The 22009-nt window shown below is 36.0% G+C and overlaps 1 protein-coding gene and 1 long non-coding RNA gene across 3 annotated transcripts in view; one reads left to right on the top strand and one right to left on the bottom strand.

The window, feature by feature from the left end:
* Nucleotides 1-16574, top strand: part of LOC121179466 — a 34225-nt gene extending 17651 nt beyond the window's left edge. Inside the window, exon 3 of the long non-coding RNA XR_005893875.1 lies at nt 16459-16574. This is a non-coding gene — a long non-coding RNA (uncharacterized LOC121179466). The remainder of the gene's footprint in view (nt 1-16458) is intronic.
* Nucleotides 11485-22009, bottom strand: part of mtss1 (MTSS I-BAR domain containing 1) — a 49976-nt gene continuing 39451 nt past the window's right edge. The window contains exons 7-14 of one of the 2 annotated variants that reach the window (XM_041034315.1): nt 21422-21579; nt 21199-21306; nt 20730-20827; nt 20296-20374; nt 17061-17192; nt 16435-16585; nt 15956-15982; nt 11485-14910 (exon numbers count right to left, since the gene is read on the bottom strand). In XM_041034315.1, the coding sequence (XP_040890249.1) occupies nt 13868-14910; nt 15956-15982; nt 16435-16585; nt 17061-17192; nt 20296-20374; nt 20730-20827; nt 21199-21306; nt 21422-21579 (1796 nt within the window). In that variant the 3' untranslated portion in view covers nt 11485-13867. The remainder of the gene's footprint in view (nt 14911-15955; nt 15983-16434; nt 16586-17060; nt 17193-20295; nt 20375-20729; nt 20828-21198; nt 21307-21421; nt 21580-22009) is intronic. The other variant, XM_041034316.1, reaches the window with a different exon arrangement.

The following is a 22009-nucleotide window of genomic DNA, read 5'->3' as shown; positions in this document are numbered from 1 at the left end:
ATCGACCAAAAAAAGTCAACATTTTTTTTTACCTCAAAATCTCATAAAAAACGTCATAGTTTAGTAAGGCGTTTTTTTCGGCCAAAAAAAGTAAAAAAATTTTTTTTGACCTCAAAATCTCATAAAAAACGTCATAGTATAGTAAGGCGTCAAAATTGACCAAAAAAAGTCAACATTTTTTTTAACCTCAAAATGTCATAAAAAACGTCATAGTATAGTAAGGCGTCAAAATAGGCAAAAAAAAGTCAAAAAAATTTTTGACCTCAAAATGTCATAAAAAACGTCATAGTATAGTAAGGCGTCAAAATCGGCCAAAAAAAGTCAAAATTTTTTTTGACCTCAAAATCGCATAAAAAACGTCATAGTATAGTAAGGCGTTTTTTTCGGCCAAAAAAAGTCAAAAATTTTTTTGACCTCAAAATGTCATAAAAAACGTCATAGTATAGTAAGGCCTTTTTTTCGGCCAAAAAAAGTAAAAAAATTTTTTGACCTCAAAATGTCATAAAAAACGTCATAGTATAGTAAGGCGTCAAAATCGGCCAAAAAAAGTCAAAAAAATTTTTGACCTCAAAATGTCATAAAAAACGTCATAGTATAGTAAGGCGTTTTTTTCGGCCAAAAAATATCAAATTTTTTTTTACCTCACAATGTCATAAAAAACGTCATAGTATAGTAAGGCGTTTTTTTCGGCCAAAAAAAGTCAAAAAAATTTTTGACCTCAAAATGTCATAAAAAACGTCATAGTATAGTAAGGTGTTTTTTTCGGCCCAAAAAAGTCAAAATTTTTTTTGACCTCAAAATGTCATAAAAAACGTCATAGTATAGTAAGGCGTCAAAATCGGCCAAAAAAAGTCAAAATTTTTTTTGACCTCAAAATGTCATAAAAAACGTCATAGTATAGTAAGGCGTCAAAATCGGCCAAAAAAAGTCAACATTTTTTTTGACCTCAAAATGTCATAAAAAACGTCATAGTATAGTAAGGCGTCAAAATCGGCCAAAAAAAGTCAAAATTTTTTTTGACCTCAAAATCTCATAAAAAACGTCATAGTATAGTAAGGCGTTTTTTTCGGCCAAAAAACGTCAAATTTTTTTTGACCTCAAAATGTCATAAAAAACGTCATAGTATAGTAAGGCGTCAAAATCGGCCAAAAAAAGTCAAAAAAATTTTTGACCTCAAAATGTCATAAAAAACGTCATAGTATAGTAAGGCCTTTTTTTCGGCCAAAAAAAGTAAAAATTTTTTTTTACCTCAAAATGTCATAAAAAACGTCATAGTATAGTAAGGCGTCAAAATCGGCCAAAAAAAGTCAAAAAAATTTTTGATCTCAAAATGTCATAAAAAACGTCATAGTATAGTAAGGCGTTTTTTTCGGCCAAAAAATATCAAATTTTTTTTTACCTCAAAATGTCATAAAAAACGTCATAGTATAGTAAGGCGTTTTTTTCGGCCAAAAAAAGTCAAAAAAATTTTTGACCTCAAAATGTCATAAAAAACGTCATAGTATAGTAAGGCGTTTTTTTCGGCCAAAAAATATCAAATTTTTTTTACCTCAAAATGTCATAAAAAACGTCATAGTACAGTAAGGTGTTTTTTTCGGCCCAAAAAAGTCAAAATTTTTTTTGACCTCAAAATGTCATAAAAAACGTCATAGTATAGTAAGGAGTCAAAATCGACCAAAAAAAGGCAACATTTTTTTTGACCTCAAAATCTCATAAAAAACGTCATATTTTGGTAAGCCGTCAAAATCGGGCAAAAAAAGTCAAAAAAATGTTTGACCTCAAAATGTCATAAAAAACGTCATAGTATAGTAAGGCGTCAAAATAGGCAAAAAAAAGTCAAAATTTTTTTTGACCTCAAAATGTCATAAAAAACGTCATAGTATAGTAAGGCGTTTTTTTCGGCCAAAAAAGTCAAAATTTTTTTTGACCTCAAAATGTCATAAAAAACGTCATAGTATAGTAAGGCGTCAAAATCGGCCAAAAAAAGTCAAAATTTTTTTTGACCTCAAAATCTCATAAAAAACGTCATAGTATAGTAAGGCGTCAAAATCGGCCAAAAAAAAGTCAAAATTTTTTTTGACCTCAAAATCTCATAAAAAACGTCATAGTATAGTAAGGCGTTTTTTTCGGCCAAAAAACGTCAAAGTTTTTTTTGACCTCAAAATGTCATAAAAAACGTCATAGTATAGTAAGGCGTCAAAATCGGCCAAAAAAAGTCTAAATTTTTTTTGACCTCAAAATCGCATAAAAAACGTCATAGTATAGTAAGGCGTTTTTTTCGGCCAAAAAAAGTCAAAAAATTTTTTGACCTCAAAATGTCATAAAAAACGTCATAGTATAGTAAGGCCTTTTTTTCGGCCAAAAAAAGTAAAAATTTTTTTTGACCTCAAAATGTCATAAAAAACGTCATAGTATAGTAAGGCGTCAAAATCGGCCAAAAAAAGTCAAAAAAATTTTTGACCTCAAAATGTCATAAAAAACGTCATAGTATAGTAAGGCGTTTTTTTCGGCCAAAAAAAGTCAAAAAAATTTTTGACCTCAAAATGTCATAAAAAACGTCATAGTATAGTAAGGCGTTTTTTTCGGCCAAAAAATATCACATTTTTTTTACCTCAAAATGTCATAAAAAACGTCATAGTATAGTAAGGCGTTTTTTTCGGCCAAAAAATATCACATTTTTTTTACCTCAAAATGTCATAAAAAACGTCATAGTATAGTAAGGTGTTTTTTTCGGCCCAAAAAAGTCAAAATTTTTTTTGACCTCAAAATGTCATAAAAAACGTCATAGTATAGTAAGGAGTCAAAATCGACCAAAAAAAGTCAACATTTTTTTTGACCTCAAAATCTCATAAAAAACGTCATATTTTGGTAAGCCGTCAAAATCGGGCAAAAAAAGTCAAAAAAATTTTTGACCTCAAAATGTCATAAAAAACGTCATAGTATAGTAAGGCGTCAAAATAGGCAAAAAAAAGTCAAAATTTTTTTTGACCTCAAAATGTCATAAAAAACGTCATAGTATAGTAAGGCGTTTTTTTCGGCCAAAAAAAGTCAAAATTTTTTTTGACCTCAAAATGTCATAAAAAACGTCATAGTATAGTAAGGCGTCAAAATCGGCCAAAAAAAGTCTAAATTTTTTTTGACCTCAAAATCGCATAAAAAACGTCATAGTATAGTAAGGCGTTTTTTTCGGCCAAAAAAAGTCAAAAAATTTTTTGACCTCAAAATGTCATAAAAAACGTCATAGTATAGTAAGGCCTTTTTTTCGGCCAAAAAAAGTAAAAATTTTTTTTGACCTCAAAATGTCATAAAAAACGTCATAGTATAGTAAGGCGTCAAAATCGGCCAAAAAAAGTCAAAAAAATTTTTGACCTCAAAATGTCATAAAAAACGTCATAGTATAGTAAGGCGTTTTTTTCGGCCAAAAAAAGTCAAAAAAATTTTTGACCTCAAAATGTCATAAAAAACGTCATAGTATAGTAAGGCGTTTTTTTCGGCCAAAAAATATCACATTTTTTTTACCTCAAAATGTCATAAAAAACGTCATAGTATAGTAAGGCGTTTTTTTCGGCCAAAAAATATCACATTTTTTTTACCTCAAAATGTCATAAAAAACGTCATAGTATAGTAAGGTGTTTTTTTCGGCCCAAAAAAGTCAAAATTTTTTTTGACCTCAAAATGTCATAAAAAACGTCATAGTATAGTAAGGAGTCAAAATCGACCAAAAAAAGTCAACATTTTTTTTGACCTCAAAATCTCATAAAAAACGTCATATTTTGGTAAGCCGTCAAAATCGGGCAAAAAAAGTCAAAAAAATTTTTGACCTCAAAATGTCATAAAAAACGTCATAGTATAGTAAGGCGTCAAAATAGGCAAAAAAAAGTCAAAATTTTTTTTGACCTCAAAATGTCATAAAAAACGTCATAGTATAGTAAGGCGTTTTTTTCGGCCAAAAAAAGTCAAAATTTTTTTTGACCTCAAAATGTCATAAAAAACGTCATAGTATAGTAAGCCGTCAAAATCGGCCAAAAAAAGTCAAAAAATTTTTTGACCTCAAAATGTCATAAAAAACGTCATAGTATAGTAAGGCGTTTTTTTCGGCCAAAAAATATCAAATTTTTTTTTACCTCAAAATGTCATAAAAAACGTCATAGTATAGTAAGCCGTCAAAATCGTGCAAAAAAAGTCAAATTTTTTTTTGACCTCAAAATGTCATAAAAAACGTCATAGTATAGTAAGGCGTCAGAATAGGCAAAAAAAAGTCAAAAAAATTTTTGACCTCAAAATGTCATAAAAAACGTCATAGTATAGTAAAGCGTTTTTTTCGGCCAAAAAAAGTCAAAATTTTTTTTGAGCTCAAAATGTCATAAAAAACGTCATAGTATAGTAAGGCGTCAAAATCGACTAAAAAAAGTCAACATTTTTTTTGACCTCAAAATCTCATAAAAAACGTCATATTTTGGTAAGCCGTCAAAATCGGCCAAAAAAAGTCAAAATTTTTTTTGACCTCAAAATGTCATAAAAAACGTCATAGTATAGTAAGGCGTTTTTTTTTCGGCCAAAAAAAGTCAAAATTTTTTTTGACCTCAAAATCTCATAAAAAACGTCATAGTATAGTAAGGCGTCAAAATCGGCCAAAAAAAGTCAAAATTTTTTTTGGCCTCAAAATCTCATAAAAAAACGTCATAGTATAGTAAGCCGTTTTTTTCGGCCAAAAACAGTCAAAATTTTTTTTGACCTCAAAATGTCATAAAAAACGTCATAGTATAGTAAGGCGTTTTTTTCGGCCAAAAAAAGTCAAAAATTTTTTTGACCTCAAAATGTCATAAAAAACGTCATAGTATAGTAAGGCGTCAAAATCGACCAAAAAAAGTCAACATTTTTTTTGACCTCAAAATGTCATAAAAAACGTCATAGTATAGTAAGGCGTCAAAATCGACCAAAAAAAGTCAACATTTTTTTTGACCTCAAAATCTCATAAAAAACGTCATAGTATAGTAAGGCGTCAAAATCGGGCAAAAAAAGTCAAAATTTTTTTTGACCTCAAAATGTCATAAAAAACGTCATAGTATAGTAAGGCGTTTTTTTCAGCCAAAAAAAGTCAAAATTTTTTTTGACCTCAAAATGTCAAAAAAAACGTCATAGTATAGTAAGGCGTTTTTTTCGGCCAAAAAAAGTCAAAAATTTTTTTAACCTCAAAATGTCATAAAAAACGTCATAGTATAGTAAGGCGTTTTTTTCGGCCAAAAAAAGTCAAAATTTTTTTTGACCTCAAAATGTCATAAAAAACGTCATAGTATAGTAAGCTGTCAAAATCGGCCAAAAAAAGTCAAAAAAATTTTTGACCTCAAAATGTCATAAAAAACGTCATAGTATAGTAAGGCGTCAAAATCGGCCAAAAAAAGTCAAAATTTTTTTTGACCTCAAAATCTCATAAAAAACGTCATAGTATAGTAAGGCGTCAAAATCGGCCAAAAAAAGTCAAAATTTTTTTTGACCTCAAAATCTCATAAAAAACGTCATAGTATAGTAAGGCGTCAAAATCGGCCAAAAAAAGTCAAAATTTTTTTTGACCTCAAAATCTCATAAAAAACGTCATAGTATAGTAAGGCGTCAAAATCGGCCAAAAAAAGTCAAAATTTTTTTTGACCTCAAAATCTCATAAAAAACGTCATAGTATAGTAAGGCGTCAAAATCGGCCAAAAAAAGTCAAAATTTTTTTTGACCTCAAAATCGCATAAAAAACGTCATAGTATAGTAAGGCGTCAAAATCGGCCAAAAAAAGTCAAAAATTTTTTTGACCTCAAAATGTCATAAAAAACGTCATAGTATAGTAAGGCGTTTTTTTCGGCCAAAAAAAGTCAAAATTTTTTTTGACCTCAAAATGTCATAAAAAACGTCATAGTATAGTAAGGCGTTTTTTTCGGCCAAAAAAAGTCCAAATTTTTTTTGACCTCAAAATGTCATAAAAAACGTCATAGTATAGTAAGGCGTCAAAATCGGGCAAAAAAAGTCAAAATTTTTTTTGACCTCAAAATGTCATAAAAAACGTCATAGTATAGTAAGGCGTTTTTTTCAGCCAAAAAAAGTCAAAATTTTTTTTGACCTCAAAATGTCAAAAAAAACGTCATAGTATAATAAGGCATCAAAATCGGCCAAAAAAAGTCAAAAAAATTTTTGACCTCAAAATGTCATAAAAAACGTCATAGTATAGTAAGGCGTCAAAATCGGGCAAAAAAAGTCAAAAATTTTTTTGACCTCAAAATGTCATAAAAAACGTCATAGTATAGTAAGGTGTGTTTTTCAGCCAAAAAAAGTCAAAATTTTTTTTGACCTCAAAATGTCATAAAAAACGTCATAGTATAGTAAGGCGTCAAAATCGGCCAAAAAAAGTCAAAATTTTTTTTGACCTCAAAATCGCATAAAAAACGTCATAGTATAGTACGGCGTTTTTTTCGGCCAAAAAAAGTCAAAATTTTTTTTGACCTCAAAATCTCATAAAAAACGTCATAGTATAGTAAGGCGTCAAAATCGGCCAAAAAAAGTCAAAATTTTTTTTGACCTCAAAATCTCATAAAAAACGTCATAGTATAGTAAGGCGTTTTTTTCGGCCAAAAAATGTCAAATTTTTTTTGACCTCAAAATCTCATAAAAAACGTCATAGTATAGTAAGGCGTCAAAATCGGCCAAAAAAAGTCAAAATTTTTTTTGACCTCAAAATCGCATAAAAAACGTCATAGTATAGTAAGGCGTCAAAATCGGCCAAAAAAAGTCAAAATTTTTTTTGGCCTCAAAATCTCATAAAAAAACGTCATAGTATAGTAAGGCGTTTTTTTCGGCCAAAAAAAGTCAAAATTTTTTTTGACCTCAAAATGTCATAAAAAACGTCATAGTATAGTCAGGCGTTTTTTTCGGCCAAAAAAAGTCAAAATTTTTTTTGACCTCAAAATGTCATAAAAAACGTCATAGTATAGTAAGGCGTCAAAATCGGCCAAAAAAAGTCAAAATTTTTTTTGACCTCAAAATGTCATAAAAAACGTCATAGTATAGTAAGGCGTCAAAATCGACCAAAAAAAGTCAACATTTTTTTTTACCTCAAAATCTCATAAAAAACGTCATAGTATAGTAAGGCGTCAAAATCGGGCAAAAAAAGTCAAAATTTTTTTTGACCTCAAAATGTCATAAAAAACGTCATAGTATAGTAAGGCGTTTTTTTCGGCCAAAAAAAGTCAAAATTTTTTTTGACCTCAAAATGTCATAAAAAACGTCATAGTATAGTAAGGCGTCAAAATCGGCCAAAAAAAGTCAAAATTTTTTTTGGCCTCAAAATCTCATAAAAAAACGTCATAGTAAGGCGTTTTTTTCGGCCAAAAAAAGTCAAAATTTTTTTTGACCTCAAAATCTCATAAAAAACGTCATAGTATAGTCAGGCGTTTTTTTCGGCCAAAAAAAGTCAAAATTTTTTTTGACCTCAAAATGTCATAAAAAACGTCATAGTATAGTAAGGCGTCAAAATCGGCCAAAAAAAGTCAAAATTTTTTTTGACCTCAAAATGTCATAAAAAACGTCATAGTATAGTAAGGCGTTTTTTTCAGCCAAGAAAAGTCAAAATTTTTTTTGACCTGAAAATGTCATAAAAAACGTCATAGTATAGTAAGGCGTCAAAATGTCATTAAAAACGTCATAGTATAGTAAGGCGTTTTTTTCGGCCAAAAAAAGTCTAAATTTTTTTTGACCTCAAAATGTCATAAAAAACGTCACAGTATAGTAAGGCGTTTTTTTCGGCCAAAAAAAGTCAAAAAATTTTTTAACCTCAAAATGTCATAAAAAACGTCATAGTATAGTAAGGCGTTTTTTTCGGCCAAAAAAAGTCAAAATTTTTTTTTACCTCAAAATGTCATAAAAAACGTCATAGTATAGTAAGCTGTCAAAATCGGCCAAAAAAAGTCAAAAAAATTTTTGACCTCAAAATGTCATAAAAAACGTCATAGTATAGTAAGGCGTTTTTTTCGGCCAAAAAATGTCAAAATTTTTTTGACCTCAAAATGTCATAAAAAACGTCATAGTATAGTAAGGCGTTTTTTTCAGCCAAAAAAAGTCAAAAAATTTTTTGACCTCAAAATCTCATAAAAAACGTCATAGTATAGTAAGGCGTCAAAATCGGCCAAAAAAAGTCAAAATTTTTTTTGACCTCAAAATCTCATAAAAAACGTCATAGTATAGTAAGGCGTCAAAATCGGCCAAAAAAAGTCAAAATTTTTTTTGACCTCAAAATGTCATAAAAAACGTCATAGTATAGTAAGGCGTCAAAATCGGCCAAAAAAAGTCAAAATTTTTTTTGACCTCAAAATGTCATAAAAAACGTCATAGTATAATAAGGCGTCAAAATCGGCCAAAAAAAGTCAAAATTTTTTTTGACCTCAAAATCTCATAAAAAACGTCATAGTATAGTAAGGCGTTTTTTTCGGCCAAAAAAAGTCAAAAATTTTTTTGACCTCAAAATGTCATAAAAAACGTCATAGTATAGTAAGGCGTTTTTTTCGGCCAAAAAAAGTCAAAATTTTTTTTGACCTCAAAATGTCATAAAAAACGTCATAGTATAGTAAGGCGTTTTTTTCGGCCAAAAAAAGTCAAAAATTTTTTTGACCTCAAAATGTCATAAAAAACGTCATAGTATAGTAAGGCGTCAAAATCGACCAAAAAAAGTCAAAAATTTTTTTGACCTCAAAATGTCATAAAAAACGTCATAGTATAGTAAGGCGTCAAAATCGGGCAAAAAAAGTCAAAATTTTTTTTGACCTCAAAATCTCATAAAAAACGTCATAGTATAGTAAGGCGTCAAAATCGGGCAAAAAAAGTCAAAAAAATTTTTGACCTCAAAATGTCAGAAAAAACGTCATAGTATAGTAAGGCGTCAAAATCGGCCAAAAAAAGTCAAAATTTTTTTTGACCTCAAAATGTCATAAAAAACGTCATAGTATAGTAAGGCGTCAAAATCGGGCAAAAAAAGTCAAAAAATTTTTTGACCTCAAAATGTCATAAAAAACGTCATAGTATAGTAAGGCGTTTTTTTCGGCCAAAAAAAGTCAAAATTTTTTTTGACCTCAAAATCTCATAAAAAACGTCATAGTATAGTAAGGCGTCAAAATCGGCCAAAAACAGTCAAAATTTTTTTTGGCCTCAAAATCTCATAAAAAAACGTCATAGTATAGTAAGCCGTTTTTTTCGGCCAAAAAAAGTCAAAATTTTTTTTGACCTCAAAATCTCATAAAAAACGTCATAGTATAGTAAGGCGTCAAAATCGGCCAAAAAAAGTCAAAAATTTTTTTGGCCTCAAAATCTCATAAAAAAACGTCATAGTATAGTAAGCCGTTTTTTTCGGCCAAAAAAAGTCAAAGTTTTTTTTGACCTCAAAATCTCATAAAAAACGTCATAGTATAGTAAGGCGTTTTTTTCGGCCAAAAAAAGTCAAAATTTTTTTTGACCTCAAAATGTCATAAAAAACGTCATAGTATAGTAAGGCGTTTTTTTCGGCCAAAAAAAGTCAAAAATTTTTTTGACCTCAAAATGTCAAAAAAAAACGTCATAGTATAGTAAGGCGTCAAAATCGGCCAAAAAAAGTCAAAAAATTTTTTGACCTCAAAATGTCAGAAAAAACGTCATAGTATAGTAAGGCGTTTTTTTCGGCCAAAAAAAGTCAAAATTTTTTTTGACCTCAAAATGTCATAAAAAACGTCATAGTATAGTAAGGCGTTTTTTTCGGCCAAAAAAAGTCCAAATTTTTTTTGACCTCAAAATGTCATAAAAAACGTCATAGTATAGTCAGGCGTTTTTTTCGGCCAAAAAAAGTCAAAATTTTTTTTTACCTCAAAATGTCATAAAAAACGTCATAGTATAGTAAGGCGTCAAAATCGGCCAAAAAAAGTCAAAATTTTTTTTGACCTCAAAATGTCATAAAAAACGTCATAGTATAGTAAGGCGTCCAAATCGACCAAAAAAAGTCAACATTTTTTTTGACCTCAAAATGTCATAAAAAACGTCATAGTATAGTAAGGCGTCAAAATCGGGCAAAAAAAGTCATATTTTAGTATGACCTCAAAATGTCATAAAACACGTTATAATACACTAAGGCGTCAAAATATGCCAAAAAAGTCATTTTTTAGTAAGACCTCAAAATGTCATAAAAGACGACATACTGCCGTATATCAAAATATGCCAATAAAAGTCATATTTTAGTAAGACCTCAAATTTACTCGACATTTAAAAGCCTTACTATTAGGGGTGTGCCCGATTCATCGATGCATAGATTAATCGTGATGCGACACTTGACAATTCAGAATCGATTCATAAATGTTCAAAAATCGATTCTTTTAATAACGGAAGGAAGGTGCAGCGGTCGGAACGAAAAAAAAAGTAGCGCGTGCCCCCCGGACATATTATGGGGCCCTATGATTTCCGCGATCACTGAATCGCGGAATCGGCCGACTAAAACGGAATCTATTTTTAACGCGGAATATCGCGGAATTTGACATAATTTGAGTGCAATGCTGTTTTCGTGTGGAAGAGGAACGTGTGTCTGGGGAAAACTGCACGGAGGGAAGCAAATCTGGGTGGCACAACAAGCCCCTTCCACAGAGTAAGCCCCTCCCCCTTCAAAACAATGCAAGCATGGCGAAGCGGCTGCCTACGGCTCTGTGTTCGTCGGCGAAAAAACTGCGAAACTCGACGCGAACTGCTCGGCTCTGTACTGAGGGGTTAGCACTCCGTTGACTGGAAACGTAAGAATACGCGCAGTGACCACATAGTGTCCAAAATCCATATGAGAAACAATCTGGCTGACATGCACATACAGTAAGATTTAAAAGGATTACTTTCTGGACATGTAAATCAAGATATCAGATTGTAATAGAAGTGGAAATATTGTCAATTTCCTTTCCCTATTTTTTTTTCTTTTTTAACAGATATTTTTTTCATGTACATGTTCATAATAAAATAATCAAATCAGAATCATGTCAGTACAGCCACACAATATATCTTTTTAGTATTAATATTATTGTTTTTAAATCTACATCAGTAAATGAAACAGGCATTGCATGTGCGAGCTAATGCTTTTTTCTTCTTTTATCAGAGGAGTTAGAAAAGAAAAGAGATAAATGTGTTTTACTTCAATGAATGGATATGTAAAAATATACATTATTTTACAAGTAACTACAGAGTGAGAAAAGAAACATTCTATGTGGGAAAAAAAAGATGAATCGAGATGCATCGATAATCGGGGAATCATCGAATCGTAGCACTGTGAATCGTAATCGAATCGAATCGAATCGTGAGGTGACTTAGATGGCACACCCCTACTTACTATCCTGTCTTTTTTTACGACATTTTGAAGCCTTACATTCCTGTGACTTTTTTTTCCATATTTTGAAGCCTTGAAGTCTGTATAGTGACAATAAATACAGGACACACAAAAAACAGGACCACCAGAACTGATGAATCAGTTATTATTATTATCATTGATCCCACAGCGAATGTCAAAAGATGAAGAACAAAACATTTCTACATTCTGTTGGTTTGTGTCGTCTGTTTAGTCTTTCGCTCGCTTCTCGACAGAAATCCAGTCAGATTTCAAGATTTCAGATCCTGGAGCGTAAGAAAGTTCACTGGGTTTCCTCCTTTAAAGCTTTCTACAAAAATATGACAAGTGATGGCTGACAGCAGTGTCAGACCCGATCACATTGATCGATAAATCAACAAAAATACAATCAGGATATGTTTACATACATTTTATATATAGATTTAGGTCTCTCCCAGGAATAGAAGCATTAATATATACACACAACTGCTGTGAAACTTATTGGGTCCAGTCACTCAATCAGTCAATCAATCAATCAATCAATCAAATGAATATCAGAAGCTCTCAAAGACTGATCAGAAGGCAGCTCTTCTGCTTCATCAACGATATAAACACTTTAATTAGCTGCAGGAAATCCCAAAATACACAGAAAGGTTTCTCTGAGAACAGACCAGGATCAGCTGACCAGAGACTGGACTACATTTCCCAGCATGCAGCTGGTCTCTGGTGGGCAGCTTCCCAGCAGGGCTGCGACCATGATTTGAGAAACACTTAGGTCATGAGCCTAAATTTCCACAGCAGGAACCCCACACTCTGAAGAAACGTTTGATGAGCCACCAACCAAACTCTGTTTAATTTTTTGAGTATTTTAGGAAAAAAAGATCACATTTGATTTACTTATTTAACTGTTGTAGATTGTCTGTAAATGTACATGGAAAATGGAAATGTTTGATAATTGAAACTGAATATCTTTAGGTTTTGGAATATAGATCAGAAAAAACATTTTACAGATCAAATGTTTAGAGGATTTATTTAAAACAATACTAACTTGTCTGCAGCTCTAATCTAACCCCTCTTCATGTCACTTAAGTACCAAGATTGTTCAAACCATTAACCAAAGCAAACCATTAACATGACTTAAATCTTTCATGGTAGCTACAGCCCTGCTTCCCTGCATGATCAGATAGCTCTCCATATACGAAGTTGATAGAACAGGCAACTTTTAGAGGCAACACATCTGTGTAATGTCAACAGAATAAGTGGAGTTGGTCAGCGGTTCAAGTAATGTTTTGGGGTACTATTTTATAAATCAGTGTTGTCGTACATATCAGTCGGTAAGTAACAACAAATGCCGAAAACATACATCGTCGTTCAGAAACAGTTTCTCGTTTGTCACGATTCTTAATAACCAAATTTAACAGTTCCTGATCATATCATCAATACTTGTTTATGTTAAAAGAAAAATATTGCCTGTTATGTTTCTCAGCATCAGCCTCAAAAATCTTGCAACTATGAGAAACTCTCATAGTTATAACATCAGTGTTGCCTCTAAAAGTTAACAGTTAAGATAATTATTTACACAGTAAACCAGACATTTGACCATAGTAACATTTTTAATCTGTTTCCACAAACAGTGGCACCAGAAGCAGAAACTACGCAAAGGGCAGGAAATCAAAAATTCTGTACGGGTCAAAGAAAGAGAGTGACAACGTTCTCCAACCTTCCCGGATGTTCCCAAAGCTTTTTTTTTTTTTTGTTCTAACATATTTACAGTCTACATACACAGCTGATGTTTTATTCCAGAGTCAGGAGCATCTGGTTTGGTGTTTGACTCTTTCAGATGATCAGGACCAAACGAAACAATGTGTGACGACTGCGCCGTCACTCACTGTTCAGACACTCTGGACCAACACTGATCCACAGCCAGCAAATTAAAACCTCCACAAACCATGGTTCAACCATGGGAAGCAGTGGAGCTACTGGACTAATTATTAAACCCCACCCTCCTCCGGGGAGTTCTAGGCAAAAGACCAACACACCCAGGACTGAAGAGGATCTGAGACACTAACAGCTTCCTGTCTGGCTAATTAAGAAGCCAAAATAACAATCATCAGACCAGGAAGTGAGTACTAAGTACTAACAATCAACAGCTCTATTGGTAAGACCAGATCAAACAAAAAACTCTATGCACAATCAAAATACAAACATGAACCAAAAAAAAAAAAAAAAACAGAAAGGCAAAAGTCGGTCACTGCAGCAACAGGAAATGACAACAAAGTCTCAAAAATGTTTAAAACACAAATCTAAATGGATGGCCTAAAAGGAAGCAGAACTTTTAGAAAATAAAAGAAGACACACGTCGAGTTCCAGCGATTGATCAGTGTGTCCGTAAAGTCCACGTGTTTGGTTTCGCTCTCTGTGGCCTGTGCTGACACACTCAGGTGCCTCTTCTGGGTGCTGAACCCATTAAACTGAACAGGTGACCTGCACGCAAGCAAAACATTCTGTTCTTCAACCTCATTTGTGATTGGGTGGAGGGGGCAGGAGAGGGGCGGAGCGATCATTGGTGATGGTCCTTTTCAGCTTTACTCCTCTGATGAGGGTCGCCATGTCTCCTGCTCCCCCTCCCCCTCCGTCCTGGGTCTGCTGCTCTGGGTTCTGGTCCAGGCTGGAGGGTGGGGGAGCCTGGGGCTGGTTTTGAGTGCTGTAGCCCAGCCAGGAAGGCTCTTCCTGGGCAGGGGGGAGCTGAAGCTGGGCCTGTTGCTGCTGCTGGAACAGCTTCTGTTTCTGCTGCTGGTTCAGCTGCTGTTGATGCTGGTTTTGCTGATGTTGTAGCTGCTGGGACTGAGGGAGGGACTGGGACTGAGGCAGGGACTGTTGATGTTGAAACTGTTGCTGTAGTTGCTGATGATGATAATATTGCTGCTGCTGCTGAATCTGGAGTTGCTGGTTGTACTGCTGTAGTTGCTGATGGTACTGTCTCTGTTGTTGCTGTTTGACGTTGCTGCCCTCTAGTTGCACAGTGGGGGGTACAGTGGGTACAGGCACAGGGATGGGCATCTGACCTGGAACCAGCTGGTAGTACGGGGAGGAGGAGGAGGAGGGGGGTAAGGCGCTGAGGCTCTGCGTGGAGGTACAGAGTTTACTGTGACCTAAACCTCCTACTCCGCCAGCAGGGGGCGCTGTGAAAACATTCTCATCACTTCCACTGTTTCCTCCGAGGGCTTTAAGAGGGACCTGCGGGGTGCAGATGGGGATGGGAACCCCCCCGCTGATTGTTCCCCTGCGATAGGGCGGCTTGGATGACGGTTTGCGCCTGATGGTTGCCGTGTGGGACGGCAGTTGGCGGACAGACCCGCCAATCAGTTCAGGTTCAGCCAGTAAGCTGACGGTGGAGCTCGGCCGTTTGGACTGAGCAAACTTCCTGTACTGTAAACCGAGGTCGGAGTTCCTCGGGATGGTCGAGGACTTGTCGAAGTCTGACTGGCTGTTTCCATGGGACAGATGATGTAAGGAGATGGAGTCTGCGTCTCCGTGGAGAGAGATGGACTCGTAGTCAACTGGAGAGAGAGAGACAGATGGAAAATATGAGTTGTTGCTCTGCAGTCAGCTGGTCTTTGATTATTTCTAAATTAACTTGGTGATAAAGTGTTTTATCTCATCTGACAGACAGATGACAGCAGCAGGAACACATAATTACATCAGTGACTCACTGTGTGTGTGTTACATGCAACTCAGTTACTTTTAACCCACACACAGACGCACACACATCTGGCATAATGTTCTGAATAATGAAATTAAAAACAGACACAAACGTCATGTCAAGTAGTTGACGTAAAACTGTACATCTTTATAAAAGGTCAACCATACACACACACACACACACACACTGGTCTTTCTATAGTTGTGAGGACACAGTGACATTATGCATTTCCTATCCCCTAATGCAAAATTAATTTTAACTTCAACCCTAAAACCAAGTCCTAACCCTCAAACAGCCCTTTGAAGTTGTGAGGACCAGAAAAAAAGGTGCTCACAATTATGGTTTCAAACAAAAGCTTGTACACACAACCACAGAATGACACACACACACACACATAGGATGAAGATATAAATTCTAGACAATACTGTTGACAGCCAGTGCAAATCCAGAGTGAGACATCTTCTCTGTGGCCGATCGTGTCAATTTCAGGAGTCACATTCTCCCCTTAAATTTTCCCTGATAATGTCAGATTAACAGCAGCCTATAGCTGTTATTTTGTTGTGTCAGGCACATATTACTGTTTTATATAAGTTTTGGGTCAGACTATTTATTGGCAGATAACCAGTATTAAAGGATCAGGATTAAAAAAACTAGACTGCGACATGCCTACTAATTTGGCTGCTACTCAAAACTAGCGTTTCTGCTCTAACGAATCCCTGAATTTTAGTTCTTCATAAGTTTTAAATTAAAAAATTATTTGTGGACAGATGAGCCTAAAAAGCTTAAACAGATGGGTGTAATGTTGGATGCAGGTATGTGGACATGCAATTGAAACCTAGCATGGAGATAAGCAGACAGAAAGGCAGACAGACAGGTAAACAGACAGGTAGTCAGAGACCTACCATAGAGGGGAGGATCTCTCTTTACAGCTGGAAGAGAAGGAAGGAAGTTTAACTGAGAAAACACAAAACTACTGAAAGAAACACAACAGAGAACCAGAGAGGAACTAGCGCACAAGAGAAATACAGAAGAAACTAGTAAACAACTTAGTCGACAGGCAGTTCAACAGAGTCAGGTTCTTCCAAAACAAAAACAGGAAATATAAACAAAACACACAGAGCTGAGAGGTTCAGTCAGTCAGTCAACCAGTTCACTGTGGGTAGAGCTCCCTTAGTGAGTGTGATTCATTTTTATCATAAAATAAATCTCGTTTTACAGGTGAGGCTGCCTCTCTAGTTTACATCATATTGTTCCTGTAAGTCAGACAACTCTTCACAGAGAGTATAACCAGAAGCTCGTTCATGTTTGAAATTTGGATGACACATTTTCGTGTCTGTGTACTGTGTGTTTTACTTGTTTATGTGTGTCTTTGTGTACTTACTGTGTGTGTGTATGGTGTCCTCAGAGCAGGACGGGGTGGTGGTCTGGGTGCTGTAGCCGCTGGAGCAGTGCAGAGAGTCCCTACTGCTTCTCGGAGCGTCCGAGGTCAACGCACCCAAAGTCAACGCCAGCTGATCCCGGGCCGAGCAGGACTGAGAGAATTAGAGAGAGTTTACTATAAAAACAAGTTGAATTTACACTTTTTCCAAATATGACAGTTTTTTTTCTTACAGAAAGTAATGGAGGGGAGAAGAGTGAACAGAGAAGAGGGGAGAGAAGAGGAAGCAAGGACAGAAGAAGGAGATGGGGAACAAGGAGAAGGGTGGAGAAAGGAGCTAAGGCCAGAGGACACAAGGAAAGGAGACAAGTATAGAAAATGAGGAGATGAGGGGAGAGGCAACAGGGAGATGAAAGGAGCAGAAGCAGATGGGGAGGAAACAAGGAGAGGAGATGAGGTGAGAGGAAACAAGGAGAGAAGAGAGGACACAAGGAGAGAAAAAGAAATAGCGAGAGACGAGGGGAAAGGATGGAAGGTTTTCTCCTCCCCTGGTCTCCTGACACCCTCCAACAGCTGATGTGATGAGCTCAGCCCTCAGGGTTGTTTAGTGAACTTCAAACAGTTTTTACCTTCCCAGACGCAGACATGGCTCGAGCTCTCTCTCCATGGTGCATGTAGGCATTGTGTGGGGGGGGCAACAGGCCGTTCTCCGCCCCTCCGCTTCCCCCTGCAGCCATCTGATTGGTGGAGCCAACGGCATCCTGTAGTAAATCAACCAGTCAATGAATCAACATGCTTTGAAAATGTAAACAACAATGTCGTTACCAAAGTACACAGAGTATAATCCCATGGAGCCATTACAGAAGTCCCTTCATCACACATCAAGTGTAGGACTAGTTTTCTGTACAGCACCTGTGACAGCAGGTACAAAGAGTCGCCAGGTTAATTATACATATTTAAATTAAAGTCAGTAATCACATATTTCAGTAGACCCTTAAAATTTAATCAAAAGGATTATTCATTTTCCCAAAATGTTTGGTCTTGAGAAACACGCAGTATTCTTTATTTTGAGTAGGACTTCTATTCTGGCTGCTAGTCCATGAACTTATACTAAGTTTAGGATTTTAAATTGTAGTTTAAGTAATTTCCATTTTTCAATTTGTGGAAAATGTTCTCTGTAAGAGAGAAAATGCTCTTTTAGTTTAGTTAGCCTTGCTCATTAAAACCCAAGAGTTCTAGTTAGCCACAAAGTCTCTGTACATTGTTTTTTTCCAACGGGGAAAACTAAGCAGGTATTTAATAGAAACTGAAGTTGTTTTCCCCAAAGTGACCACTGGTGATGACAAAGAACTGAACTGTAACCGAAGAGTTTGGATCCAAAGTGAAGCATAATTTTCAAAAAAGCTAAAGTTCTTCTAAAGTCTGAGGCAGGCGTTATTCTCTATTCTTCTTCTTGTCAACAAACCCCACGAAAAGACCAAATCCCACTGTGTGCTAGTCATCTCTCAGCAGTTAATGAGGGAACATGTCTCCCAGTGTTTTTTATATAGTTTTAACTGAGCTTTATGGAACAGAAGAATTTGATGTATCAGGCTTTGAATTGTTGGTTTTGGTGTTTTTTGTGGGATTCGTTAATACAGAGATAAATACAGAATATTATAATATACAACACAACATTAACTCCTCAGTTGACTAAATTAAGCCCTCTTTACAGACTCTGTGGTTCAGTAAATCACTGTTAAAAAAAATACTGTGTGATGAACTTTAGTTTACATTTTCCTTGTAGCACTTTGGAAATAAACTCTTCAATTTAAAGAACACAAGCTTTGTATATTTCACTTAACAGGCAAAGAAAACATTCTGTAATCACAGAACCACTGACAAGACACCACTGACACCAATATTAACACCAGTGTAAAGGGCCATCACACCAAATTTCTGTGACACAGAGGGTTTCTTGGTAACAGGAGAGAGGCATGTGACGAGGTATCTGACAGTGGGACGAAGGCTAGTGTAGGTTTGCATGGCGAGATGAGGCAATCACATATGGACAGTTGGATATGCAGTGGGGAGGTGCAGCCTATTGATCCTCTAGATCAATTCAGATCCATTGAATGAGCCTAAAAACATCCCTAGTGAACTGTACAGACTATCAGCTTCAAGCTGTTTGATATTTTGCAGCTGTTTCAACCCCTTCTATAGACAGAAGATAAAAAAATAATAGAGCTGAAACAATTTATTAATCAAGTGAAAGAAAACCAACTGGCAACAATTTTGATGACTGATTAATTTCTTTAGTCATTTTTAGGCCAAACAATCTCTGGTTTCAGCTTGTCAAATGTGACAAGTTTCAGTTTTATACGATCGTAAACTGAATATCTTTGGGCATTTGACTGCTGATCAGGCAAAAGCAAATTTAAGATAAAACTTTTTTAGCTTGTTGCAGATTTATCAATATTGGTGTATACCTGCTAATAAGAAATATCAGTAGAGAAAAGGTATGTTAGAAGTAGGCTATGTGCCTCCCTCACTTAGCTTGTCTATCCATGAGATCCCTGAGCAAGTATTTAGGAGTGGTTTTAAAATCACTGATCATCTCTAAAGTGATTCTAAAGGAGTCAGGCATCATTTGGTGGCTACAAGGTACAGATACACACAGACACAAAAACACATTAAAACGGGTAACTGATAATTCAAAAAAACATACCATAAACACGTGTACACTCAACAAACACTGACACAGCACCTGTGACTGTACACATGAACACACAAACTTTGTATGGAACGAGTTCAAGAATGAAGTTTAAAAGTCATTTGATTTTTGAGGTGAAATCCAGGTTTTATGGGATGAAAGTAGAGCTGGATTAGAAATATATGTGGTTCAGACACTGGGAGTGGATGAAATAAAAGGTGTAGGGGTGTAGAATCAAATGCAGGTGTGAGCTGATAAAAACACGAGGAATAAAAACGGCCAAACAGCTGGAGATGAGGTGAGGCGGAGTCAGATCTAAACCGATGGAATACAAACGGTTACAACACGGTGAGAACACAGGACGGTACTCGGGTTGGGAGGAATGTAATAGTTATAGTTTTTTTCTCACGGTGGCCATATCCCTGCGGCTAACGCGGTGGCTCAGCGCAGGGTGGTGGCCATGGCCAGCTGCGTAACCATAGCGACCACGGCTCCCGTGGCGACCGAGGCGGGAGGGGGAGTTCCCTTCGCTGAGGGACCGCCCACTTTCATCACACCCAATCAGCAGATAGGGGGAAGAGCAGTGCTACACACAGGAGAGGGTTAGAGCGGTGTGTGTGTGTGCTGTACTTTTATTGTTGTCACGGTGTAAAGGCTTTTATTTTGTAGGTCCACTGCCATATAGAGGGGGTTGTGGGAATGTTTTATTTTGAGTGAATTGTACCTTCAAGATATTAAATATGTTTAAACATAGTCAAGTTCTTCCATATTAAACTGTACACGGGAGGACTGCCATGTATGGGCCCACCTTAATGTGAACAATAGTGACAAGTGCACTATGATTCAAAATACTATTGTATGTTCCAGATGAAAAGTACAGCAAGTACTGCAGTAAAGCATGTAATGTCCATATACGTTTGGCCTCATGTTGTATGCTTACTGTTGAAACAACCAGTGTATGTATCAAATTAAATGTAATTTTCTGAACCAAATGAAGTATTATCAGAAAGGTTAAAGGTCATCTAAAGTACTCAGCTATGTTTAAGGCCAAGATCATTTTTGAGATACTATCGGGTTCTTGTACTCTTCTGTATACGTTAAAATGAAACTCTTCAGATAAAGCACATCTGAAAATAGTCACTGTATCTGTGGCATGTGTGTGTGTGCGTTACCTGGATGTGTACACCATCCACAGCACAGCTGATGGAGTCCAAGGAGGGAACATGTCTCATTGATCCAGACTGGTAGTTACTACGAAAACACACAAACACTACAGTTAAGCATTGACGGCAGAGCTGCAGCAATCAGTCGGAAAATTCATTGGAAACTAGTGTGACAACCAGTGTGTCATCATTTAAGTCATTTATTTCATGCTAAAAGTTTGCTTTTCAATCGTCTAAACAAAAGCAGCTATATGAGATTTCTCAATCTAAAATTGACCAGATTACAAATTTAAGAAGTGACTAATCACAGAATAAGTAAACCAGATCATGAATCTGACCAGACATTTGACTACAGAGATTGTGTAGCTGTTTAGAAAATGGAAACAGAGCAAGAAGAAAAATCAGAAGTACAGCTGTGGTGTGTCTGTGTGTGTGTGTGTTACCTGCTGATGCTGCTCTTCCTGGACAGAGTGTTACTCGGAGAAGCTGGGGGTGTCTGGTAAGTGTAGTTGAAATCAGAACCTTTCAGGTCCGAAATCACCTGAGAAACAATAATAACAGACACAAACAACGTCTCTGGTGACTTTGTGTTTTCGGCAGCTTGAAGGATAAAGCTGGTTTTATACTGTTTATACTTTTTCTTACTGTCAACAAAACTCCTGAAAAGACCAAAGCCAACAATGTGTTAGTCCATCTGTGGCATTCAGCCCATAGCCCATTGGTCCTAACTACAGACATACAATTTCTGGAAACAGTGGGGGCTCTCTGGTACAGAGGAATCAGATATATCAGGCTTCAGATACACAGACAATACTTGTTTGTAGGATCAGTTCTTGGTTGGTTTTGGTCTCTGAAGGGGTTTTGGTGCTAATTAGGAAAAAGGGTGGTTGTAGAGAAAAGGACGGAGGGTACCTGCTCACTGGCTGGTGGGAGTTTATTGGGCTCAGCTGTCAGGTTCATCAGATCCTCCAGAATGGTCTGCAGGTGGGTCACCTCACCCAGCATGTTGATCTCATGGTCCTACACACACACATTAATGATTAGTTTTTGTAGTATAATAGGCTTCAAAGGCTACTTTAAATGTGTACTGGTGGATTTGAATAATCTGTCACAAACACACACACGCAGGACTCACCAGTACAGGCTTCAGCATGGTGACGAAGCTGCAATAGCGCGCTCTTTCCTCTATCAGCGCCCTGCACACGGCTCGCTTCTCTGTGTCCTCCAGGACAGCATAACGAACGTTGACGTCCTGCAGGGCGCTGTCCAGCTGGCACCGCACCTCATCCTTCCCTACGGAAACGCACACACAAGAGAAACTGATGTTAGGAAACACACCTGGAGGGAACAATGTCAGGCTGCAGTGAAGACAGACAAGTGTCCTGTCCCTGAAAGTTAAGATCCAGGTAGGAACTGAGGTCATGTTTAATAAAATCATCTCTTCCTGTTTGGATTGTACAGTTTCTATACTGTCATTACTCTTCCTCATAAAATGGATAAAAATTAATAAAAATTAAAGCCATTCATACCGTGATACATTATTTCATATTAAGTCTCAGTGACAGTTACAGTATCATCACTAACACAAATGATACACAGACACAAGCTGTGATACCCAGATGTTACCAGCAGAGGTCAGAACAACACCACACACACTCACACATACAAACACACACACACACACACTCACACATACAAACACACACACACACACACACAGTGG

Source organism: Toxotes jaculatrix, chromosome 3, assembly GCF_017976425.1.
Source record: "Toxotes jaculatrix isolate fToxJac2 chromosome 3, fToxJac2.pri, whole genome shotgun sequence".
Classification (NCBI taxonomy): Eukaryota; Metazoa; Chordata; class Actinopteri; family Toxotidae; genus Toxotes; species Toxotes jaculatrix.
Note: the sequence above shows the minus strand (reverse complement) of the source record. Positions and strands in the feature narration are given on the sequence as shown.